Source organism: Rousettus aegyptiacus, unplaced genomic scaffold (assembly GCF_014176215.1).
Source record: "Rousettus aegyptiacus isolate mRouAeg1 unplaced genomic scaffold, mRouAeg1.p scaffold_m13_p_5, whole genome shotgun sequence".
NCBI lineage: Eukaryota > Metazoa > Chordata > Mammalia > Chiroptera > Pteropodidae > Rousettus > Rousettus aegyptiacus.
Window position 1 is genome coordinate 72,352,634 of NW_023416308.1, and position 24,120 is coordinate 72,376,753.

At 43.1% G+C, this 24,120-nt stretch overlaps 1 protein-coding gene across 13 annotated transcripts in view; it reads left to right on the top strand.

The window, feature by feature from the left end:
- The window catches only part of TENM4 (teneurin transmembrane protein 4), a 690,656-nt gene that overhangs the window by 563,245 nt on the left and 103,291 nt on the right, over positions 1-24,120 (top strand). For 12 of the 13 annotated variants that reach the window (XM_016161403.2, XM_016161409.2, XM_016161404.2 and 9 more), the window contains one exon: positions 12,783-12,968. The exons of the other annotated variant lie outside the window; for it this stretch is intronic. In XM_016161403.2, coding sequence (XP_016016889.2) covers positions 12,783-12,968 — 186 coding nt within the window. The remainder of the gene's footprint in view (positions 1-12,782; positions 12,969-24,120) is intronic. 13 annotated transcript variants of the gene reach the window in all.

Consider the following 24,120-nt stretch of genomic DNA (forward strand, 5'->3'; position numbering starts at 1 on the left):
AACGACTTTTATTTGAAAGGGCCCTCTCACTACATTTTATTCCTTTGGGTCGCTGGCTCATAGAAGCAGTACATGGCAGAGATTCTGCCTATAAAATGCTCATGCTGGTGGTTTATGATTCTTATCATTTTACCACAATTGAGTTTCATGGAATAACAGGTGGAGATGTTTTAGAGATTCAGTGGGACGGGATTGGAGGTAGCATGTGCACTCATTGAGAATGCATTGGATTTGGAGTGGTACCAAGCCAGACCTTCTCAAGACTCAGCTTATCTAGAGAATATGGCTAATAATACCTGCCTTGCATTGTTGTTTTTCAAATTAGCTTTAATATGTATGTATAAAATGCCTAGCATGGTGGCTAGCATTCAGTAAGCACTCAATAAGAAAATATTAGTGTATATTTTTAGAATGCATAATTAAATCTTAATTAGTCAAATAATCCTTAGACTCTAACAAATTTTAAGTTTGAGGGCAGTTTACATAGTGAAAGTTTAGAGCCAGACCCAGATTTGAGTCTAAGTGACTTTAAACAACTCGCTTTTTTCTCTTAGAATCTTGGTTTCCTTGTGGTTTCTGAAACTCTGCCACCCCTTCCCCAACCCCCAACACTGGTCATGACGTCTAGATGAAAGAGTCACTAATGTGCTGGCACATTTATCCCCAAACAACTGTGCAAGGGCCACATAGCATTAACATCACCCTCTTCTTAGGATAATGAGCTTCCTGAGCTCCGTTCCAAAGCAGAACACAGCATCCGCAGAGAGCACCCAGCACAGCTCCAGACCTGCACCCCCAACCCCCCTAAACCCCCACCTCAACATGCACGCCAACTACTTCATTTACTAATAAACCTTTCTGGCCTCCTGTATGCTGGGTGCTGTTCCGGGCACTGAGGACCAGAAAGCTAGAGTCCACACAGGAAGCAACATGTAGTTAGTTATGTGGCATAAGAGTTCTGACCGCTGTGCATTCAGTGCGGTTTGTAAGCCCAAGGGCAGGAGCAGTGAGCTCAGCTAAGAGAAGTGTGTGACAGGAGCCTGGGACAGTCTTCCCCAAGGAGGAGACTTGTGAGCCAGACCTTGAGAGAGGACAGAAGGAGCCTCCCTGGTGGCAAAGGAGAGGAACAGTCCAGGCAGAAGGGACAGCATATGCGCAGGAGTACAGAGCTGTGCAGGGGTGTCTTCTGTTGGTCAAGTCCTACCCCAGTCTGACTGGAGAATAGGAGCCACAGGGATAGGTGGAGGAAGTAAGGCCGGAAAGGTGGGCAGGGTTCGGATCATAGAGTCTACCGAATGCCTCGCTGGAAACCTTGGATTAAAAAAAATTTAATGCACGGAGTAGATTACCCTTTCGGACTCCATGCCAGGACCCTTTCTTTAGCTAACTCTGCTCAACCTGGCCTAGGTTCTGTCTTCACTTAGGGAACCTTCTAGAATTCAAACTCAGATTCTCTGAGCTTCCAGCTTCTTCTCCATTACTCTTCTCCCCTACCAAAAAGAAAAACAACTTGCAAAGCGTAATTAATAACAATAATGACAAAATGGATAGGGAGCAGAAAAGCTCTGTTATCTAATTAAGTCACAATTGACAGAAAAATAAGTCCAGTGCCTTAAAAAGAATAAGCTGAAAGTAGCAACAGAGTTAAAAAAAAAAAAATTAAAGCTCTAAACATAGCAGTTGTATTAGTGCTAAATTTTGAAAATGGTAATTCAATTTTATTTACAAGGCAAAATATAATTACATTTAAATTTGAGGGAACAGAATTTAATTCTTATTAATGACAGAAAGACTGAGTGAGATGCTTTAATGCCAGATAAATTGTCTTACGTTCATGGATGGGAGAGAAAATTAGATTCAGCGTTGAACATTCTCCCCTGTTACGAGTCTCATTGTTGTAGCCAGAATTGTTCCCTCTCTGAGAAGCATTAGCTTCTCAGCCCAGAAAACACAGCACTGACATCCAATTAAACATCAAAAGGAAATGATCAGACTGGGCTATTTCTGTGTAGGTATGTTGGAAAGGGAAACTTGAGGTTAGAATTTCACCCAAGGAATAATATCTGTTGAGACTTGACATTTCCTGTACCCAATAGCAAGTGCTTGCCTTAAATCAAAGTTTAGAATAATAAATATCTGAGAGATTGACAGTGAGACAGAGAAAGCAAAGGAAGGAGGCAAAGAAGAGCCCATCCCTTGCCTGGGAAGTAGTATGGAAGTTTAAACACAAGAAATGGTCAGTCCCTAACATTTAATCAAAGACAGGAATTAGGCGTAGACAGGCATGCTACTAAACACTACCAGAGTTAAAGGTTGATAAACCAGGAATTAACAGCTTTTTAATCTAGTAGAATTTCTCCCTGACAGTCCTGGAACGTTTTCTGTGAGAATTGGAGCCCCTCAATATATAAATGTAAGCCCTTCTGAAACTGGGCTTCAGAACCAGGTTTCTGTTTGGATGCCCAAGCCGATTTCTTACACAAAATCCCTGGTTGTATGCCTGAATCAAACTACCGTTATGATAACTTGTAATTTTAAGATAATAACTATTCTTTGAATGGAAATTTTACAGAGCTCCTTCATGTATGTGCTTCACGATTTATTCAAACAACAAATACAGATGGCTCTGACATCACAAATGATGTTATTCCCAGGAAACCGGGGTTCAGGAAGTTTGAGTGACTTGCCCAAAAACACTCTGGGAAAACAAGAATTCAAATCCAGCCTCCTCTGATTTCAGAGCCCATGTTCATCCCCTCTATAACTCTGTCATTTGCTATTACCAGGGTTTACACTAATACTGTCTGCATCAGGTATCGAGTTTATAAAGTACCACTTCATTTGATACCACTTCCAAGGAACCGTGTAAATTGGATCATGTGCAACAGTTTACCCAGCAATGCTACCGGCAGTCAAAGAAAAGAGAAATTGCCTTCTGAGGTGATCAGGGGGGCTTCTTGGAGGAAGTGGAATTTAAGGTGGGTGATAGAGATTCGATTTGAATGGGCAGAGATAGAAGAAGGAGGCAGGCACCTTGCAGCAGCCCGTTGTAGACGCCAAGGTTTGCAGCAAAGATGGGATGGACAAATTGTGCCATTTTCTAGGAAAGACCATTAGTTTCGAGTGGCTTAGCTTAGGATATTTGTGGTAGTAGTGAGAAGGGGAAGCAGTGAGGAAAGTTAGCATGCGTCATATCATGAATGGCCTTGAAGGAGATTAGCTGTCATCGGGAGCCACTGGAAGATTTTAAGCAGGGAGGTGACACGGTCAGCTTTGGTTTTAGAAGGCTTACTGTAATATTGGCATGCAGTTCGAGGTTCCTAGGGAACATCTAGGTGGAGGTGTCCAAGAAAGGGTTAGATAGATGAGCACATGACTGGAGAGGTGGGCCTTTCACAAGGGATATCAGGCCTTGAGGTCTTTGGGAAGAGCATTCAACATCAGCTGTCTTTTCAGTGGAGCTCAGATAGTGTTCTGGCCCTGGCTAAAAACACATCCCCGTCACGTGCTCTGCCCACCAGCCCTTTCCTCGCTTGTTATACTTCAGCAAAGTCAGACTCTATTTGGAGGCCTCCTCCAAGCCAGTTGTGAACACCTCTAATCAGCAAGCCCAATACTCTCCAATTAAGGTAAATAGCAGCGGCCTACTACTTCTTGTGATAGGTGCTTCAAAAAGCTTGAAATTCTAGTCCTGGGGGAATAGGTGTGGTGACTCCTATGAACCAACATACTGGAATCTACTTTTCTGCTTGGTTTGAAAGCTTTCCGAGCTCCTCGAGTGAGGTGAAAGGCCATATGGTTCCCAAGGCTCATTAGCTGGCTGCTGTTTCTGTCTGTAGGACAGAGCCAGGGCTTGGAGCAGCTCTGGCTCCTGGGTGATAGGGATGGAAGTTGAAAAGCACACGAGAGTGGCTTGGGTTTGGCCTCAATGTCAAAAGGAGACTAATTACTGTAAGGAAGTCAGAGGCTCCTTTCCTGTACCTTCTGGCTTCTTCCTGAAACCTGCACTGAGACTAAAACACCATCTGCCCAATTTAGTAAGAGAGGGAGGGAGAGTGGGTGTGATATTTGAAGCAATTTGTTCAAAATATAGGGATATCTGCCCTGTGGGAAAGAAAGTTAACTTGTAATTAGTTTACTATGTGTCAGGCATTGCTGGCCAGCTTTGTGATCATTTACGCATAGGTAGACTTGAGTCGCTTGAGGATAGGAATCATTTGATATAATTTCTGAATCCCCAGTCTAGGCGGATCTGACACATAGTAGGTACAGAATTTATTTTTGAATCAAGTTTAAGATTGTAGTAGACAAGTATCATTATTGTCATTTTATAAATGACAAAGATAAGGGTCAGAGGTGAGAAATATTTGTTTCCGATAACTGGGAAGTAGCGGAGCAGGCTCTTATGTCCAGCTTGCCTAAATACAAACCTCTGTTCTGTGCAAAATTGTAGAACCTTGAATAGTTATGCGGAGCGCCCTGCCTTGTACCACTGGAATCCGGCAGTGTGTAGATGCAGTCAAATGATCCATCTCCTGTGTAAGACCCATTGTGGAATTCAGAGATTAATCTGATGATGGCAGGGCTCTGAAGACAACACAGACTAATACCTCTGATAAAGAAAGGTCCACATAAAGTGCTTTGGGAATGCAGGAAGTAAAACCCCTTCCAGCAGGGGCACTGGAAGAAAGGTTCAAGGAGGAGGTGGCACTGGAGTAAGAACTCAAAGCCCCTTTAGAGTGGAACATGTGAAGATTGGGTTCAAGGAGAACCTAGGCCATGGAAACAGCACGTGCAGAGGCACAGAGGAGGAACCAGAAGGCGGTAAGGCCCCATTTTTAGCCTGTTTTCTACCTGGCTCCTTACATGACTCTTTCCTAAGGCAACCATCAAGTTCTTGCTCAAGTACTGACATGTGTGTCACTGTGCAGCAAAGAATAAGACACCTCCTTTCTCTGGGCCCTCGTTTTTTTGCCTACAGAATGGCTAGTGCATCTCTGAAGTGCCTTCTCATTCTCTGACCACAAAAACTGGTCCTTTAAGTCTTCCTCCTCTTTTCCTTTTTTTATCACTAAACTCACCTAAAGGAGATCCTCTGGCCAGAACCAGGCCATTTCCTGCACAGCATCAGCTCTCTTCTGGCTTACCCTCCTTCTCCTTCATTTTCCCCTGTCCCCATAGTCCTTTGCCTCTAGCTCTTTTCCTTCACTGCTCATAGCTTCCTTGTCTCTGCCTTTCTTCCATATCCACCTTGCAAAACCCAGAATCACTGCAACCACTCACCATCTGTGATCTTACAGCTGAGCTTCTGAGCACCATAAACCAAATCATATCATGCTCATGATCTTTTGACTCTCCTGAGCCTTTTCGGCTTCAATTCTTCTTGCACTTTGCGAGTTCTTGCTCCCATTTCCCAAGGGCTCTTTCAAACTGTGAGGCACTGGTTATGTGCTTTTCCATCATCCTGACCTGTCCCTTAACACAGGTCTCTGTCTGCATACCTCTCCACAGAAGACAAGGTGCCCACAAAGCCTGTTCTTCCAATTATGCTCCAGATCCAGTCCTCTCCAGCCATTGAGAGACCCCTCGGTTACTCACATCATCCCCTTGCTCTCCTCAGTATCTTCAAACTTCCCCTTCTCCTGGATCTTTCCAGCACATAAACATAATATAGTTGCCACATAGTGTGTGTTTACTCTATAAAAGAGTGCAAAATACTACGCATTTTACATGGTGTTCATTTAAGCCTCACATGAACCTAAGTTGTTGGTGTATATACCCTATTTTGCGGAATAGAGACACAAAAAGATGAAATAACCTGTCCAAGTCACATGGATAGATGGACAGATGGATGGATGGACGGACAGATGGACGGGCAGGCGGGCTGGCAGTTAGTTAGATGGCCTAGTAAGGATGGGCTAGTAGTTAGATGACCTAGTGACTAGAAAGCTGGTTAGTGATTAGATGGTTGGGCAGATGGACAGAAAGATGGACCAATAGATGGGTGAATGAATGGATGGAGGTTAAAGAAACCAATAAACAGACAAACAAAATAAAAAGTTCTTAATATGATAAACATTGGATCCGAGTGAGAAAGGAGACCCAGACTCTGATCTCAGATATCCTGTAGTTGAGCTGAGGTGATCTAATACATACATAATTAACAGTCATCGAAGTATGTCAGATTATATCTGAGATTTTGCCTAAACTCGGTCCCAAAATTCACACACCAAAAGCCTGTGTAAATCATAGCCATCTTTCATTCTAGCTAAGTACCTTTGAGCAAGTCACTTAATCTCTTCAAGCTGTTTCCTCAACTATGATACTGGAGTGAAAATACCACTGCAGGACTGCTGTGAGGATTTAATGAGATATTACTTGTGTGCCACCAACAATGGTTCTACATTTACTCCTTATTTTTGCCTCGAATGCTGTGCATTGTGGCTTGGACTTAAAGTATACCAAGAATTCAGAGAAATTCCACAAGCTTTGCAGTAACTCAGATGAGCTAGTGATGAAACAGAAAATCCTAGCAGGAATCATTTAAAATTATTTGAACCTCTATTGTTTCTTAAAGTCACTCTCAGAACCTCAAGTCTAAAGTAAAATAGAACAGTTTTCCCTGTCATCACTTATAGTGCTAAATACAAACTTATTAAAGGACTTCCCAGGAAGCCACATGGGGCCATGACTCTTAACATATCCCTGGAATTTTAAAAATGGCTTCACTTGCCTCCGTCCCTTGCTCAACAGAAAAGCCCACAGATCCTTGGGTGGGGTCCCCTTTATCTTCCTCTCATATCAGTTTTGAGCATCTTTCCAAGTTGAAGAGATTTTATTGGAAAATTACATGTAAGTCTCTCCCCTTAGAGAAAAGACATAGCTTCCCCTACCAGCTATTTTAATGAACAGGATTGTAAAGTAAGTCAAGACACATTAGCCATGATAGGTCTCAGGCTCCATCCAGGGTCATATGGCGATTAACATTTAATGAGAGGAGCATGGGGCAGATTCCCTCCCCCCCTGTATACAGGTTGGGGCATGATTAACCAATAGGTAAACCTTACATTTTTCCCTACCCTTTTCACCTCTTCCTCATGTGTCTGTCCACCTGATTTCATGTCAACAGAAAGAGAATGGGTGTGATATAGGCATTGGCATGAAAGAAGATGTATGTGAGAATGTAAGTAATGAGACACTTAAATTACAGTGTTCTCAGTTGGAGATTGGAGATGAGTTTCTAGGAAGGTTAGGCACAAAGGAGACCGAGCCCCTGTGTGAATATATTTAACCAAATAAATTTTGCGCAATATGGCACTGAGATAGAGTTGAGCCAACTGACTTAACACCTTTTCCATGTAGCATTTTTTTTTTAATTCATCTGTTCTTTCAACAAATATTTGTTGAAAGCTCATGCTATGCCAGCCCTGGCATGTGCTGCCTGGGAACCAAGATGAATAAAAGCTGGAGCCTGCCATCGGTGGGGCTTCCAGTCTAGAGAGCAGACGTGCACAAGTGAGGCAGAGCAGAGGGGAGGTAGGAAAGGGGATGTGTTATGGGTGTGACTTTCTCTAGGAGGAGAACTAACGTGTTCATGGGCCTAACCTAGCTAATTTCCAAGGACCTATAAGGTTCACTGAAGAACTTTACAAGCTCGGAATGAGAATGTTAAGACAATTGGACATTATCACCTATTTTCCAAAGGACGCTTAGGCTACAAACACAAATGGCTTCTAACTGGGTTTTGAAGGTCTCGGCTGATAGTGCCATGCTAGCTGGGCAGAGAAAGGGCTTTATACTCACATTTTGAAGTTGCTACTAGAAAAGCAAATATTTTGCTCTTCAGGAAGATGCTTCTCTGCTAGATGACTAGGGGCTGTGCTGATAAAGGACATCTTAGAGCCTCATCAATCAGTCGTGTATATAGCATAGTTTATGTGGAACTTTTCACATATACCCTTTAGTTATCACTCGTCACCCTGTAGGGGACCATAATTATTCTCCCCCATTTTATGGGTGAAGAAGTATGGTTCAGAAAGATTAAGTAACTCTCCCAAGGACTCCACAAGGACCCAGGGAAATTGGGGAATCAGAATCTGACCCCTGTGGACTGTGTACTCCATAGTTCTGTAAAAGATTCCTCCCAGGTCCCAGCCCTCCAGCATTTAGTCAGAAAGCTCTGATGTTAGTCATATGAAAGTCATCTAGCATTTATCAGTATGTACTTGTATTGGGTATCATGCATAAGTCAGAATCCGCATCTGATCATCTGACTTCAGTCTGGTACACTTGCTACTACACTTCATTTCCTTTCTTATAAGAATATGTGGGCAGAATTGATCACATCCTGACCATGTGCCAGGCACTATGCTAGAAGCTTTTCTTCCATTCACGTTAACTCATTTATTTGATTTAGGTTTTGTCTGCCTGCCGTGCTGGATTGTAAACTCCTTGAGGTCAGGAAAGAACCGTGTCTGTCATAATCCCCATGGGATCCCCAGTACCCACTAAAAGTGAACACTCGTGAAATTAAGCAAAAGAGAGTAAGCTTTTCAACAGCCCTCAACAGCAAATGGTGTCATCCCCAGTTTACAATTGAGGAAGCTGTGACCCAAATGTCACCAAGCACTGCTTAAATTATGTAAAGGGTATATGAACTGTCAAAGCACATTCCTTAGCATTAGCCTATTTGGTTTTCACTCTGAGAAGTTATATCTGCTTTCATGTCAAAACAGAATCTAGAAGGAAAAATAAAGCAGTTCCTTTTTTTTTTTTCCCCAAGGAAAAAAAATATGGAGGCATATTTGAAAATCACAATAGGCCCTACAACTTGGGGCCAAGTGATGAAGTAGCATCTCAGGGTTCTGCTCCATCATGAGTGGGTGGATTTCCTTCACTCAATAGAGAGACCGTCTGCAGAGGAGAAGCTGAATAATGACAGGTTCTGTGACCATCATTTAGTACCCCATAAACATCAAGGCCCCTTCCATTAAAATATGTTCAAGCTCACAACCCAGCTTATAAAGGGCTGATGGAGAGGTGCCCGGCCACCAGGCAACTGTAGCTTCAGGCCAGGAGAGCACGTCTAGTGTAAACTGGCAAGGAAATAGAATATTTGGGTGGGTAGCTTTGTGGTCTCCAGATGAGAAAAGTGAGACCAAGTGTCTGGGGAACTCTGCATAGAGGATCTCATTTCATTTCACATCTATCCAGAGTCTGACTTGGATGTAACACAGGATAAACAATAGGGCCAGAAAACGGGAGAATCTGCTTGAAGAACCAGGAGGTCTGGTCCCCTCAGAGAAGAGGCCGCCCTTTTATCTGTGAAATGCTGGTCTTACAGCATTGCTTTGAGGATTATCCAAATGAGAAGCACCAGATGAACACATGACCTGACAGAATTCCCTTATGCTGTCTGGGTCTTGGTAGCCTCACCTCTAGGAAAGATAATAGCCAGGTGTTCTCGCAGCATTATTGTAATAGTCAAATGAGAAATGGTACATGAAGAAAGCTTTGTAAACTGTAAAACCTGATATGTGTTTGTTAGTTATTAACCAAAAATGCTTTCCCACACAGGACCTCATTTGATCTAACACCAGCCCTGTGAGATTGGTGAAGGGAGAATTATTGTATCCATTTTACAGAAATAGAAAGTGAGGCTCCAATAAATTTCATAACTTGCAACTTGCAGAATACCCAGCCAGTAAGTGACAAAGCCAAGGGTAGACCCCAAATCTTTCTGATCCCAAGATGCGTGGTGTTTTTATTCATTGCACACAAGTAAAAAGGTACAGAGAAGTGAGTAACAGCCGTAGTTTATTTGGATAATCTTTGGAATGCCAATATAAGTTTGTGCTTTGTCTGGACTATGATCTCCTGGAGGGCAGAGATTGTATCTTATTGACCTCTGGATTCCTAGCACCAGACACAGTCTCTGGCACATAGTGGGCACGTGTGGGATCTTATTAGAAAAATAAATCACTGTGAATTTATCGATACCTACTGTTTATCAGGCACTAAATAACCCCTGAAGTGGAAGCTATCTTCCTCCCCATTTTACAGAGGAAGAAAACAAAGCTCAGAGCAATTGAATAGGTTGCCTAAGGTCACGTAACTGGCAGAAGTGATATTTGGATCCACATCTCATTTCAAGTCTTATGCTCTTTTATCCCCACTGCGTTCAGATTAATTAATAAAGGAATGAATGACCTGTTAGTTAAGACCTGAAGTCAGACAGTCAAGTGCTGGGGAAAGCCTGCCTCTTCTGCTCTCAACCCCACTGAACTCCACACGCCCTGCTGCCCAAATCACCAAGGCTTTGGTCCTAGCAGCCTGTCCCTCTGTCCCTCTCCTGGCTCACACCTCAGTGAACAGAAGTGCTATCTGCTATTTACTTTCACACCATAAACTGCGGCCTAGAAATAGTGCTGAGTATACCCAAACAAATGCTAAGCTAATCTTCTCTCTCTGTCTCCCAGGGGACAGTTCTAACCCCTGAGTGCAGCAGCCTCAGCCTCCCGAGTCACCAGCAGTCATTGCAGTACTGCGTGGAGGGAAGGAAACTTAAGAAACAGGGCTTGAGGAGGCCTGGGGCCTGGAGATTGCCATTGTTGTCTGTGCAAGAAGGAGGGAAGGAAGCTTGAAGAGCATCCTAAGTATTCCCATTCCTGGAGGGCTGCTGGATGCAGTGACCCTGCTCCACAGCCCCACCCTCACTTGGGAAGTTTCCATAGGGGCAACTCACTAGAGATAAGCAGACGAATAGGCCTGAATTAATTTTCAGCCAGGCTGAGCAGGGTGTATGTGACTTGTTTTACATTCTCAGGCACCTATAGCACCAGACACATGCACATTGATTATTCAACAAACCTTGATTAAGAGTCTTCTATGTCAAGATCCAGACTGGGTATCAGGCATAGAACTGATCAGAAGAATTCAATCCCGCACATCTGACAGAGAGACAGAGAAACAGAAAATCACTCTGTCATGTAATATGGGACAGCAAGGGGCAAGAGAATAACCATAGGGTGAATCTCAGGAGACTTCTCAGAGGAGGAGGGACACTTGAGCTGAGCCGGAGGGTAGATGATGCTCCCTGACATGGAGGGTACTTGTAGCATACACTTCCATAGCCTGAGGGCTGGAGGAACTTTTGATGCCATCATGTTTCCCTTGTAATAGAAAGGAAACTGACACCCAGAGAGATCTTCCGAAGATCAACAGCAGATTAGTGGCTGAGCAGGCAGGACCTTGCAAACCTGGTCCTCAGACACCTAGTCTAAAACTCACTGTCCTGAGAAACCTTTCCTGAATTAATGATCTTTACTATGGCCTTTCTGTCATCCACCAAAGCCCCAGTGGTCAGCACAGGTGCTGTGAGGCAGCAGCATGATGCCCACGCTCAACACATTGGAAAAGTCAAGGGACCTGCCCAAGGTCACACAGCTGAGAATTCCTGAGCCCAGGTGCCCTGGCTCCAGGTCAGGGCTCTTTGAACCCATTTTATAGCAGCCTACCTCCCCTCTGGGCAGATGAGAAATCCAGTGTGTTATTGCGTGTAGCACCTCCCCCTGCAGGTAGTATGCTTTGGCAGGGTTCCTGGCATGGAAACACACCATAAATGGTAACTCACTGTTGTTTTTTAATTCTGGAACATTTTAGCCATTGCCTTGTAGACTGGTAAGGAAGGTCTGAGTCAGATCTAATTTTGTTTTCTTTTTTAAAAGCAGTTATGCTATTGGTAGCTTCTAAACCAAGAGTACAGCTTAAAAGGGAGTCACAGTCAAAAGCAATTTTTGCCCATGGGTGCCAAATAATTTAGTGTGAGAGAAATTAAAGGTATTGAGATTTTCACTTGAAGATGGTTGGGCCATGAGGCACAGAATCGAGTCACCGTCTCCATCACAGCCCTGGCAGAGGTATCGATGGCTGTGGTTGCTCTGCCCGTTTCCTGAAAAACAGTTGTATTTGGGAGCCTTCACAACCTGTGCCTGCATAACCATGAAGTTTCGCTGGCCCCAAGCCCAAGAGGCTGGTGAGTCAGGTCATGTGCCTGTTTGTGAAGGGTCAGGCAACTCCACCCTGGCTGTGTAGTCCACCGCCCCTCCCACTCCTGCTCCCCTACAACCTGTTTGCCCTGGATCAGAAAGGCCATTTAGATGGTGCTCAGAGTTGGAGTGATGAAGCACTCAACAAAGGACAGAGCAAAAACAGCAAAGGCACAAAACAACCACCTGAGTACATCCAGGAGGTGCAGGATCCAGCCTTTCTTCCACCCCGCCTCAATTAGAGTCAAGGCTGGAACAAAATGCAGGCCTCAGAACCCTTCACATGCCCCAGCGAGACCCAAAGCACTTTGCTTGGTGATTGAGGACTCATCCTCACTTTGTTTTCACACATAACTGGTTTTTAATTAAATTTGACTTTTCCTCACATCTGTTCAACAGGCCGGTCCCCTTTGGAAGTGGCAAGCACAGAAATGGGGACAGACTGGTAATAGGGGAAAGCAAACAGATTACAGCCCTTCAATCCAGCCTATTTTGATGAAGAATGGGCTCAGGACAGGCTTCTGCCCAGAGAATTGTTCTTGTCCGAGGGTCATTGTCCACGGAGATTAGCCTCCCAAGCCTCTGGAATCCGATTGCTCACAAAGGCCAAGGAATGTAGCCAAGTGTGACCCTTGTTCTCAACAGCTCACTCAACACTTGTTTTCTCCCTCTCTCCTCTGACCCTTGCCCCTCCTGGCCCGGGTTTGGCCCTCCCCTCTCTCCCCCTTCCCACAGAGATCTGTGCTGCTGACTGTGGTGGCCACGGCGCCTGCGTGGGAGGCACGTGCCGTTGCGAGGATGGCTGGACGGGAGCGGCCTGTGACCAGCGGGCCTGCCACCCTCGCTGCACCGAGCACGGGACCTGCCGCGACGGCAAGTGTGAGTGCAGCCCCGGATGGAACGGCGAGCACTGCACCATCGGTACGGAGGGCCCAGGCCCTGGGGGGGCCCTCTCTGGGCTGCATGGGACCTTGGTCGGACACTTCAGGGCCAAGGCTGGGCCCCCATCGCATGTGGGAACTGGGCAAAGTCCTTTCATCTGGTGACATTATGGTTGGCATTTCTTAGACATCAATTGGACTTAATCTCATAACCGGGCACTTTTAACTTACAGCCGTCCCCGTCTACATTTCCCAGATTCCAGTTTTCTGGTTAGCATGCCTTGCTATTTATCCCTTCTCAGGCCAAATAGTATGGGTCTGTGTTAAGGAGTTGGGGTTCACTAATGAGGCAGATGAGCCGCGCTTAGCAGCCATGGGCAAGGCCCAATGCCTCTTTGAGTCTCAGTTCCTTCACCTATAAAATGGGGATAATAATGCATGTAAAGAACTTAGCACAGGCTGGCACATAGCATAGAGTGCTCAATAAATATAACCACTATTATGAGATTCACACTCTGGTTGGGAGAGCTTGGGAAAGCTTCCCACAGGCCCCAAGCCACATCTGCATCCCATTAGGCCAGGGACCACTCCCTCCCCTGTCCTCGGCTTCTGTCCTGTCTACATTTGTCTCTTTTCTCCTCTCTCGGGGGCTGCACGGCACCACCGGCTTCTGCTGAAGCAGCACTGTTGGCAGCTTTCAAAACAAGCTGATCACTCCATTCCCTTCTTTCTGCCTTTCCCGCTGGTTTTGTTGATTTTAAACACAGCCAGACATTTTGCTTGGTCTATTATCTGGAATGAACACTCACCAAAAGCTCTTTATTGAATCAACTGGTTTGTGTATGTGTTTTTTAACGTCTTCCCCTTCCATTTTTTTTTTTTTTTTTTTTTAAGGAAGGGTCTGTGATCAGATGGTGAGCACATGGCTTTAGAAGGCAGGATTCTGGGTGCCTCTCCAGCTCTGAAAGTCACCTCTTAAAGTCTTACAGAAACTGGGAGACCAGCCCCAAAGCTTTTGGAGGACAAAGGAGTTTTGAACAAATGGAACTATCTCTTATCTCATGTTTATTTAGGCTCCATTCTTTTTGTTTTATACCCTGAAATTAGTCTATATTCATCATCTCTGCCCTCAAACATCACTCAGTTTACAAATGGCTATAGAATACCTTATACTTATTACTATTCATTATAATAGCTTCTCAGTTTTGAGTATTTACAATGTGCCCAGCACTGTCCTAATGGCTTTAACCTACTTTATTTCATGCTCCTAACAACCATGCTGTGAAGGGACCTGAGGTTGAAGGTCACTTAACTTTTAAAAAGTAGAACCGAAATTGGAGGCTCAGTTTTCCGAGCCTTGGTGTAGGGGCTGCTCACCAGCTGCTTGCTGTATAGTTCCTGCAGGACAAAGCCCAGGTTTTCTGCAGTGGCATCTGACTAATATCCTTCCCAGAGGCTGTGCCTTCTTATTACAGTTGCACTCAGAAGTCCACACCTAATTTGCCAACCCTCTATCTTAACAGATCCACTCAGAGCTGATGGCCACCCTCCCTGCTTTTTCATAGCAGAATGCACTGTCTTGTCTTATCGTGGGCTTCTGGGTGGCTTCTTTATGTCATTATATCTTACCTTATGATTGTTCTGGATACCCCTTAAAGAGAAATAGCCCAAGTCACTTGAGGGGCCCCTTCTTTAAACTCTGCTTTCACTTTTCTGCCTGACTGAGTAGAGACTGACCTTTTAGCTTCCCAGTCCAGAAGGGAACCCATCCCTATTAAAACCAAAATCAGAGCCCATTCTATTTTTCTGTCTTGCTCACAGATACTCCTGACTTTTTTAGAGTCCTCAAGTCACCTTAGCAAGTTCTAAAAGTTATGGATGTCAGATTTTTATAAGATAAAAGCATCTCATCTGAATCAAATGATGAGTGGTTTAGGGAGATTCTCCCTCAGTCCAGTCACAGATGACTCATGACCAGGTTTGTGGGGAGGCTGTGTTACATCTAGTGTCTTGTAGATGTTCATCAGGCTGGTCTAAAGAATACCCCTTTTGTTTCGATGCCAAGAAGTCAAACCACCCCCTCCCACTTCCCCTGCTCACCCTGTTGTTACTCTTTAAGAGCAAATTCCTCCTTGGGATTGCAGATGCTTCTTCTCCTCCAGATAAGAACTACATCAAGGTAAATGTGCACAGTTCAAGAGGGAGGTTGACAGTCATAAATACCAGAAAAATGTCACAGGACATTTAAGAAGTAATGGACCAGTCATACTGGCTCAGATGAAAGGACGCTGGCTGGGAATTCTGTTACCTTTCATTGTGTGGTGAGCATTTCCTTTGTCCCTGTCTAATCTCCCCGCATGGCAACTTGCTCTCCGTGCACGTGCATCTCTGCCTGTGGCCAGCTGCATCCCCACTGAGAAACCCAACACTCCAATGCTGAAGGAACGCTTCAATAACCTTGTTGGACAGAAGGGAAGGGGGAGGCAATGCAAATGAGAGAAACAAGGGTGGTGCCTTCTTTTTCTTTTTGGAACAGAAATGAGAAGGAGAACCCCTCTTGTAAACTTGAATGGTAACCAGAAGCACTTTCTTATGCTTCCAGGGAACTTCACTCCCTGTGAGGATCCTTTAGGAAAAGAAAACAGTGCTGATGTGAAAAGCTAGGAATTCAAAGTGTTACATTTTTTCTTGTTACCAGGTTTTATTATTATATGGTAGGTCATTACAGTGCCACTAGCTCATATGCTGTAGTATAGTTGTGTATCACACTAGAGAAAAAGCCAGTATCCATGACACTGATTCAGAGACCTCTATGCAGTAAAAGCAAAAGAGAGGAAGACCTAGTTAACCACGCACTACTACCCTCCATAAACAGAACAGAAAATGACTTGATTATTTAACACCTGGCATAAAAGAATAAGACAAACCTGGGCTCCTTATAGTCAAATTCCCAACATAAGAACCTTTTACCATAGTGACATTTCCCAGAGCAGATTATTAAAGTCAGAATTAAATATCTCCTTTGGAGGCTTTGGTCCATCTTTTCTTTTATGGAAGCCAAGGCTTTTCTCAAAAGAAGTTCATTTTCAGAATAAAAGAGAATTCAACAGTGGCATCCTATTTAATGACAATATTTTTGTCAAAAAGCAAGACTATTTCACATTGTATCTTAATTCCTTAAGTTAGGAATTATCTGTCTCTTTACATCTTCAAGAAACGTCACTGGGGCTTCACTTTCTCCTCCAGTGAATCACAGAATGGGATAGCTGGAAGAGGCCTCTAGGGGTTATGGAATGCTGGCCCCCTCCTCCACTGCCCACAGAACTGCACACCCATCAGCCTGAATCTCAGTCACCTGTTCCAAAAAATATCCCACAAATAAAAAGGGATTTTTAACTCTTACTCATCACTAATACTTCCACTTATGTTTATGGAACCTGGTTTTCCTAGACCAGAAGTTAAGGTAAGATGGGTTAATTTGGATCTATTTCTCAAATATATGGCCAACACAGAGTCATCAAAACCATATTTTTGGATGTCTTTTCCAGGAATATTATGGTTCTCTTAAGTTTGAGGCTTGACCTCCAATTTCTTTAGAGAAAGCTGCAAATGATAGTTAAATTTAAGGTGTTGAATTTTTTTCTTTCTTGCTTTGCAAACACTGCTAACATTTTGGATCACTTCTATGATAGTTATTTTATCTACTCATGCCCCTTGTCTATAAAGTCTCAAAACACATGTGGGAAATGCCAGCTTCTGACTACATTTGTAAAATTCAAACCTTGACCCCAAAGTTGTGATTGTTCAAGATGCCAGATATGCAGAATTATTTACTAGGCTTCAGGAGAGCTGTCCAATCGTATAAATCTTGATTCTTAAACAAATCCTCCTCTGAGAGTAAAGATCAAAATAATACTCTGATGATGTAATTACTAGAGTGAGCAAAGCCAGACTTCATGATGAAGAGAAATTATTTAAAAAGGCCACATAATCTTCTGGAGTTCTTTGCCCACTTTTGAATGGTAGGTCTCGGGTTTCTTTTTTGTAATCAGACAGTCCTCTACCGAGAGCTCACAAGTCACTCACAAGGTGTTGGCACCTATCTGATGTCCCAATGCTTATCCCTCCTCAAAAGCATTCTCCCACATCAGGACCTAGGACCAACAGGACAAATGCTGACAAGGAGAAAGAGAAAATGGACAGGGCTCTACCCCAAGTTATCAGAGCATATTGGACAGTGGTTCTGGGAGATTTCAGCTCATGTGTAGTGGGGGTGGGAAACTGAGGGAAAATTAGTAGGCCTTGTTAAAGTTCCTTTCAGGATGGGTGCCATTGGCCACTTTCTCATTGATCCTTCATCCAAAGAGAGAAGAGCATTAATATAGCCAAGATCTTAACAAAAATATCTCTTTGATGGTTCGTCATCCATCTGAAAGAAATATAGATGATTGTAAACACCCCAAGTATCGCCTGCTATAATGATCCTTGTTTTACCTGGCCTAACATGTACCAGTGATAAAACTATTAAGGTAAACTGAGGCTCCTTGAGAATAAAAATGAAAAGCCTCTTGCCATATTCTCCAAGACCTTTGATGGGGACCCCCTGAAGCTTCTTAGGAGTATCCTAAGAGAAATTTTTAGAAACTTCTGTTGGTACAGGCAAGTCAAGGAAGGAGGTTTTCATGTTGGAGGTCATAGAAATGTGAAAGACATCTAAAACCTCACAGACCAACCTCATGCAAAAAGCCCAGAGTCTCTACCATACGCAGCTGTGTGCCACCACTCTCTCCAGTTTCTTGCATAGTGACAGGAATGTAGAAGGAGCACAAGAAATGTTTGTGCAATGTCGAAAGAATAAACATGGCCCAAGAGGAAAAATGACTCTGCTACCATCGTCTTTATTCTGAAGTTCTGAGAAGAAAGATGAAGGAATTTTTGTGAAGTCCTGAATCCACCATTCATAATGCAAACTTATGGACTTTATGTCATCTTTTCTTAAAGTTAGTACTTTAAAATCCTGATGAATTTTTAAGTGACCATACTCAAGGGTATATGTGCCAAGATTTTCAAACAAGGAAAGCAACAGTGGTATGGATTACTGGATATGCCTCTTTTAAATAAATGGCATTGGATTTAAAGACCCAGTTATCACTTCCATTTTTAATAGCCAGCGACAAGGAAGCTCTATTTCATTCTGAGAAAACTGTTGGACTTGGTATTGACTGACTATTATCAGCTTTTTGATTCACAGTGTGGCTTGAGATCACTGTATAGGAAAGGAATCCCTTGATTTGTGGAGTCAGAATTTGACATTTTGAATGTTCACTTTTATCTCCTAAAACCCACAAGGTTAATTGCAACCTGAGTCTACCTCAATCACCTTGAGGCTGTTGCTACTGCTTTCAGTCTGGAGATACTAGTAAGCATTTTTAAAGATATTAAAAATGGATTTACATTTAATAGAGATATTTATTACTAAGAAACAAAAAATCCTTAAAATGAAATGGCATTGGAAGAGAGAGAGCTCTCTGAAGCCAGCCCCTGGGTTTGGGGAGATTAGCCTATACAATAGATATAATCTCTACTCATCACCAGGGCAATGACATCACTCTTAAGTTTGGAGATAATCAAACTGTTCTTTGTTGGTGAACTCCCTCAAAATGGATGCCACAGGGTGGTATGGCCATTTGGATCCCAATGATGGCCTCTCATCCAGCCTAGTCATCCTTCCTAACCCTGTGAAAGAAATCTAAGCTCATGTCACCTCTTCTGCAGCTGGGTTCAGAGATTTTACAAGCATGTATGATTCTGACCCCCCACAAAACTGCAGACCTGGAATCTAAGAACAACAGCTGAGCCAGGAGATCCCGGAGACCCTGCGTGTTATTACTTTCTGATGGCGTATCCTGGGAGATCATGTCTAAATAATTTTAGATCATTTTGCAAAATTAGATGAACGAGCTTGACTAAGGCAATAGTGACAGGTGAACCAAGAATCGAGAAAGTCTTTGCTTTAGCCGGCTGTTTTACATGTAGGCTGCCCTATTTTTCATCGCTTGGCATTCCACGGCTTTGTTTATTCACTCCTGCTTAATAAGCCACTCTCCTTCACTTTTCCTTCGTATATCCTATTATCTCATGGACACCACAACATCTATAAGAATGAAGGGGAAGCATGCAGAGCCAGTTAAAATCTCCTCTTTTCAATTTTCCACTTGGCCGTGCAGCCTCCAGAAGCATATTTCATCTTGAAACAGAGACTACATGGTTACCCCAACTAAGAAGAGAGTCTCTCATCCACCAATCTTTTGAGGCAAATTTATATTAATGAATAGCAACAGTGTATCCTATCCAGAGGATTGGAAGGATAAAATTTGTATTTTCTTATCAATAGAGTAAGAATGATCTTATAGTTTATAGAACCCTAAGGCTTCTAGATTAGGTCCCACCAATGCATTTCATTCCTACTTACCAACTTTTGAGACTTCTGATTCATGTGTGAAATTGAGCTGAGGATGCGGGGGGGGGGGGGGGAAGCATGGTAGAAAGAATCGGGCCCTTCAGGAGACCACTATCTATCTGGCCTTTGTGGCAGCTCACATAGGGGAGTCGTAGACAAGGGGTGAAGGGGAAGTTCCTCAAATGGTTATGGCAACAGCCTAGAAGGTGAAATGGTGATATTGACTTATGGTGGGAATGAAGACGTCCGCCCTGCTTTAAACATAGCTACATATATGCCCAGTGGGTTTTCTTTCAGAGGAACATTTGACCCCCATCCTCAGAAATAAGCAAAACCTTAGATTGCCAAACAAGCCAGTGCTTGAATGCAACCCCTCCATTGGAAAACAAAGCATACATCATTCTGTCTTTTGAGTTAATAAGCATTGGGAAGTGGTCGTGTTTTCTTTTCTTTTTCTTATTTTTCACAGTGACATCCATTGACCTGCACCTCACATTCTCTGTAAGATGCACAAAAAGGAGATGCATCTTACTTAGAACATCAGGCATTTTGCATTCAGGTCTGTATGGGCACATGTGTCCATAGAAAATTCAAGAATGGCAAACAGATATTCTAGTGGTATATTTGACCAAAGACTCAACCCACTTCCCTAGTGCATATCAAAGATGATTCCGATTTTGCGTACTCTTATATTCCAGCTTCCTGGGAACCCCTCTGCCCAAACAGGGTGCACTTGTCCTTCCAGCACTGCTTCCGCTAAAGGGAAGTCGGATGCCGCTCTTGGTAGGCAAAGTGCAAGTCTAGTTTTCCTTAAGATGGAACAAACCTGACGGAACAGGAGTGTGGCCACTTTGCAGCTTCTCATCCCCCGTTTTCTCCCATTCTCCTTGTCCATATGTCCTCCCGTTTATATGATCATATTTCCAAACACCTGGATCACAGAATGTGTTGAAGTTCCTTTGGGCCCTTCCTGGAGAATGTGCTTGCTCTCCCTCCTTCTCTCTCCTGTTATCCTGTCTTTGGTTTTATTTTCCCCGCCATGGCAGGTCTGTCCAAAATTTGGGGTGCATCCCCTTTATGTCCTTAGCACCTGGCATGGTTATGTGGCAGGCAGTATTGCACTTACTTTGGATCCTACCTTAAATGTCCTGTCTTTTATTTCCCAAGCGCACTATCTGGATAGGGTAGTTAAAGGTATGGTCTTCCTTCCTCTATTTTCCTTATTGTCTTTGTGTGTGTGTTTGTGTATAAGCATAAAAGAAGAAATGTATATATGTAAATGTATATACACCCCATAAGCATGGTGTCTAGATACTGTCACATCCCCAGCTTTGTCAGAGTATTCACAGCCCGGAGGGCGGTTTTTGGTCACAAGGTGGTTGATATACCCAGAGTGTCATTCTTCCCCCTAAAGTGCTCAGTCTGTATGTGGCATTACCATTGTGCTGTTGTCCTTTCCTCCCCATACGCACATACACTTCTCACCCGTTCTACCCCATCTCATGTTACCTAGCCCATCCTCTATGGCCTCAGGTGCATTAGAATTAAGATGCTGCGAACCAGTGTGGGTGGCCTGAGAGAAGAAGAGATCCCAATGCAAGCTAAGAAATCTTAAGGGCTGCATTCTATTACTGTCATGTTCATCCATCCGACAACTACCTATGGAGCACCACTGGTACTAGTGCTGTGTACTAGATTCTGTGCCAGGCTCTGCAGAAAGAGGGGAAACAAACCTCTGACCTCAGACAGGATGGTCTTTTGTTTGGGATTTTTTCCTTTCAGAGAAGGCCTGACTTTGGTAAGTCTTATCTTTGAAGGGTATTCCCTACAGGCAAAGCAATTCCTTCTATTTTAAACATTTACGTTAATTAGGTAGTACCTAATTTTCCCAATAGGCCTCATTGCTCTAAGAATAAGTCTCAGAATAATCGGATATGTGTGCTCCTAAAAGACTCCAAGCTCCCCGAGCTGCCCTATTCATCTTTTTATCCTTAAGCCCTAACACAGCACCTGGCATAAAATATGAGCTCCGTGGTTAAGGACACATACTCAGGAGTCAGACTGCCTGAGATGAATCCCAAATCCAACACTTGATGAACTGGGTGACCTTGGGCAAGTTACTTAACCTCCCTTCACTTCAGAGTCTTTATAAAAGAGGATTGTAAGAGGACCTACCTCATAGGGTTGGCATAGGATTAAGCGAAATGATGAATGTGAAGTGCTTAGCATGTGGGCAGGAATGGTGTTCAACAAATGTTAGCTATGCTACTTTATCATCATATGCTTATTCTTACTTTAATTTGGAGAAGGACTTTGTTAGCCAGACTAATTTTTGGAATTTTAAAGAGATGGCTAAATTAGCTTTTAATAAGAAATGGCAACTGCTTTTAAAAACTTATAGAATGGGTTTTGGGGAAACTTAAATTACTGAATGCTTTTCAACTGAGACATCTTTGCCAAATATAGCAAAGGTGTTACTTGGGCCCATCAGATGGATGCCTGGTGTTGAGAGGTAAGGATATTCACATTTAACCTACTGCTCTTCAACTGAGAATGAAATAATTCCAGCAAGAGAGAGTAGTACCTGTGAGCCTCTTTAAAGTAGGAATTATACACATAATTATTAGAGGAACCATCAAGATAGATAAAATTTAATAATGTTACCACCTATTTGTTGGAATTTTTCCTACTGTGTGAAGTATTTTTATATCCATGAGTCATGTGAACTTTTGTAAGGGCACAGATATAATTTTATTCATTGGATTAGAAAGGAAATTTAAGTTGAGTAAGTGACTGGCCCATCCTGGCTCACACTTCTAGTAAGTGGCTGAGCCAGGATTTTGGATTTCCGGACCTAATCCATATTTCCAACATTTTTTCTTCTATTACCATAAATAACCAAGAATGTCCCATAATTTCCAATATCATTCCTCCAAACCACATCTTCCAAATTTGCACCCTCACCAGAAAGTGACAGATATTCTCTCTCAAACCACCATTCTGATCTCTAGTTCTGAAAATATCACCAGACCTACAGTTAGATTAGGTCAATGAATCATAGGTTGCTGTAAAAGACAAATGTTTCTTGCCAAAATCTAGGTCTGGACCAAAGCCTCATTGGGCTCGCTTTGTAGTATAATGGGTACTAATCCTGGGGAAAGAAAAAATTCAGAGACCTATACAATGCAAGCTCAGGACTTGTCAGAGTAGAATACTTTGTGATTCAAAGACAAGCCAGCTTCTATTCTGTGCTGCCCAGTTGCATTGGTAGAGGCAAAAGAAACAGCATTCACTCCTCCTAAGTGCCAGAAAATATGGATGCCACACAACAGAAATGTTCCCTACTGTAGGGCTGCCCACTGTCTAGCAGAGGAGACACTAATAAAACAATTCTGACAAAGTGTGATGAGGGTTATGATAGGGGAAGTCCAGGGTCTGCTTAGCAAGGAGATATGCCAAATTTAGGCAGAACCTTGTAGCTCAAGATTGTGACCTTAAACATAAGCAAATGAGAAAACCACAGAAGGTTTTTAAAGCGGGATAATGACTCGACATTTGTGATTTGGAAGGATTGGTCTGGCCATATTATAGAAAAGAGTTGAGGGGGACATTTGGGAACTAGGAGACCAATTAGATTATTGCTATCATCTAGGTAAGAGGTGATAGTGAACCTGTCTAGGGAAGTGACTATAGGGATGAAAAAGTACAAAAAGGACAGAAAGAGAACCATAAAGAAATGGGACATTTTGATATATGATAGGCGTATTACATAACCCCTTAACTAACTAAAAAAAATAAATAACTTGGAGGATTCTGAAAGTCTTCTAGGCATACCTGATGCTAGCTTCAAGGCGTGGGGGGGGAGGGGGGGGCTTCTTCATAGGTTTAGGCAGAAAGTTGAAGGTAAAGCTTTCCCTTGTCACTTAAAGGGCATCGTTTCTTTGAAAAGCTTAGCCCTTCTCTAAACCTTAAAATTACATTATTTTGGCTCTAGCAAATGCCTGGTGTGAGTCCTTCCAGAAGGGATTGTTAATGTCATTTGGGCTCTCTGAATTATTGATGAGTTTCAGGGTTTGTGGAATTAATGAACTTCAGTAGTGGGTAAGGATAGGCATATTGCTTTAAGAAAGTCAGCAAGTCACACCAGAGGAGGTTTCTTCATACTGGCTAATGGGGGCACGATTATCCTAGAAGCAAATTGCTGAATGAGAGCAAACGTCATTTAACACACAGGTACTCAAGGTCCCTCTGAAGCCCTAAAACTGATAGGACAGTGCAGACCTTCAGGGCATAACTTGGTCCATTTAAAGAAACTGACTGTGAATAAAGTGTTCCTGTGATTTCACATGTAGAGCTTTCCCTCTCAGAGAATCTGCTCCTTCAGGCAGATTCAAAGCACAGAATGGTGCGCTAGGCACTGTGTGCTAAGACAAGCTCACTAGAGAAGGCTTCTTAAAGTGGATTTTGTGGAATGGATTATTCCACGTTATTGTAAATGGTTATGGGATTGGGGAAAATTCTGAGGTCAAATTGGAAACTGTTCTGATAATCTAATAAGCAGGTTTCTTTATTGTAATATTTCTCAGAGCCTTTAATGTATTAATACTTAGTGTAACTTTCTAGGATAAGAATATAGGATGCAATGTTTTCCAAACTTATTTGATCACAGAAGCTTGTTTTTTAAGGACCTCGGAGAACTAGTACGCTATAAAATTGTCACTGAAAAGTAATG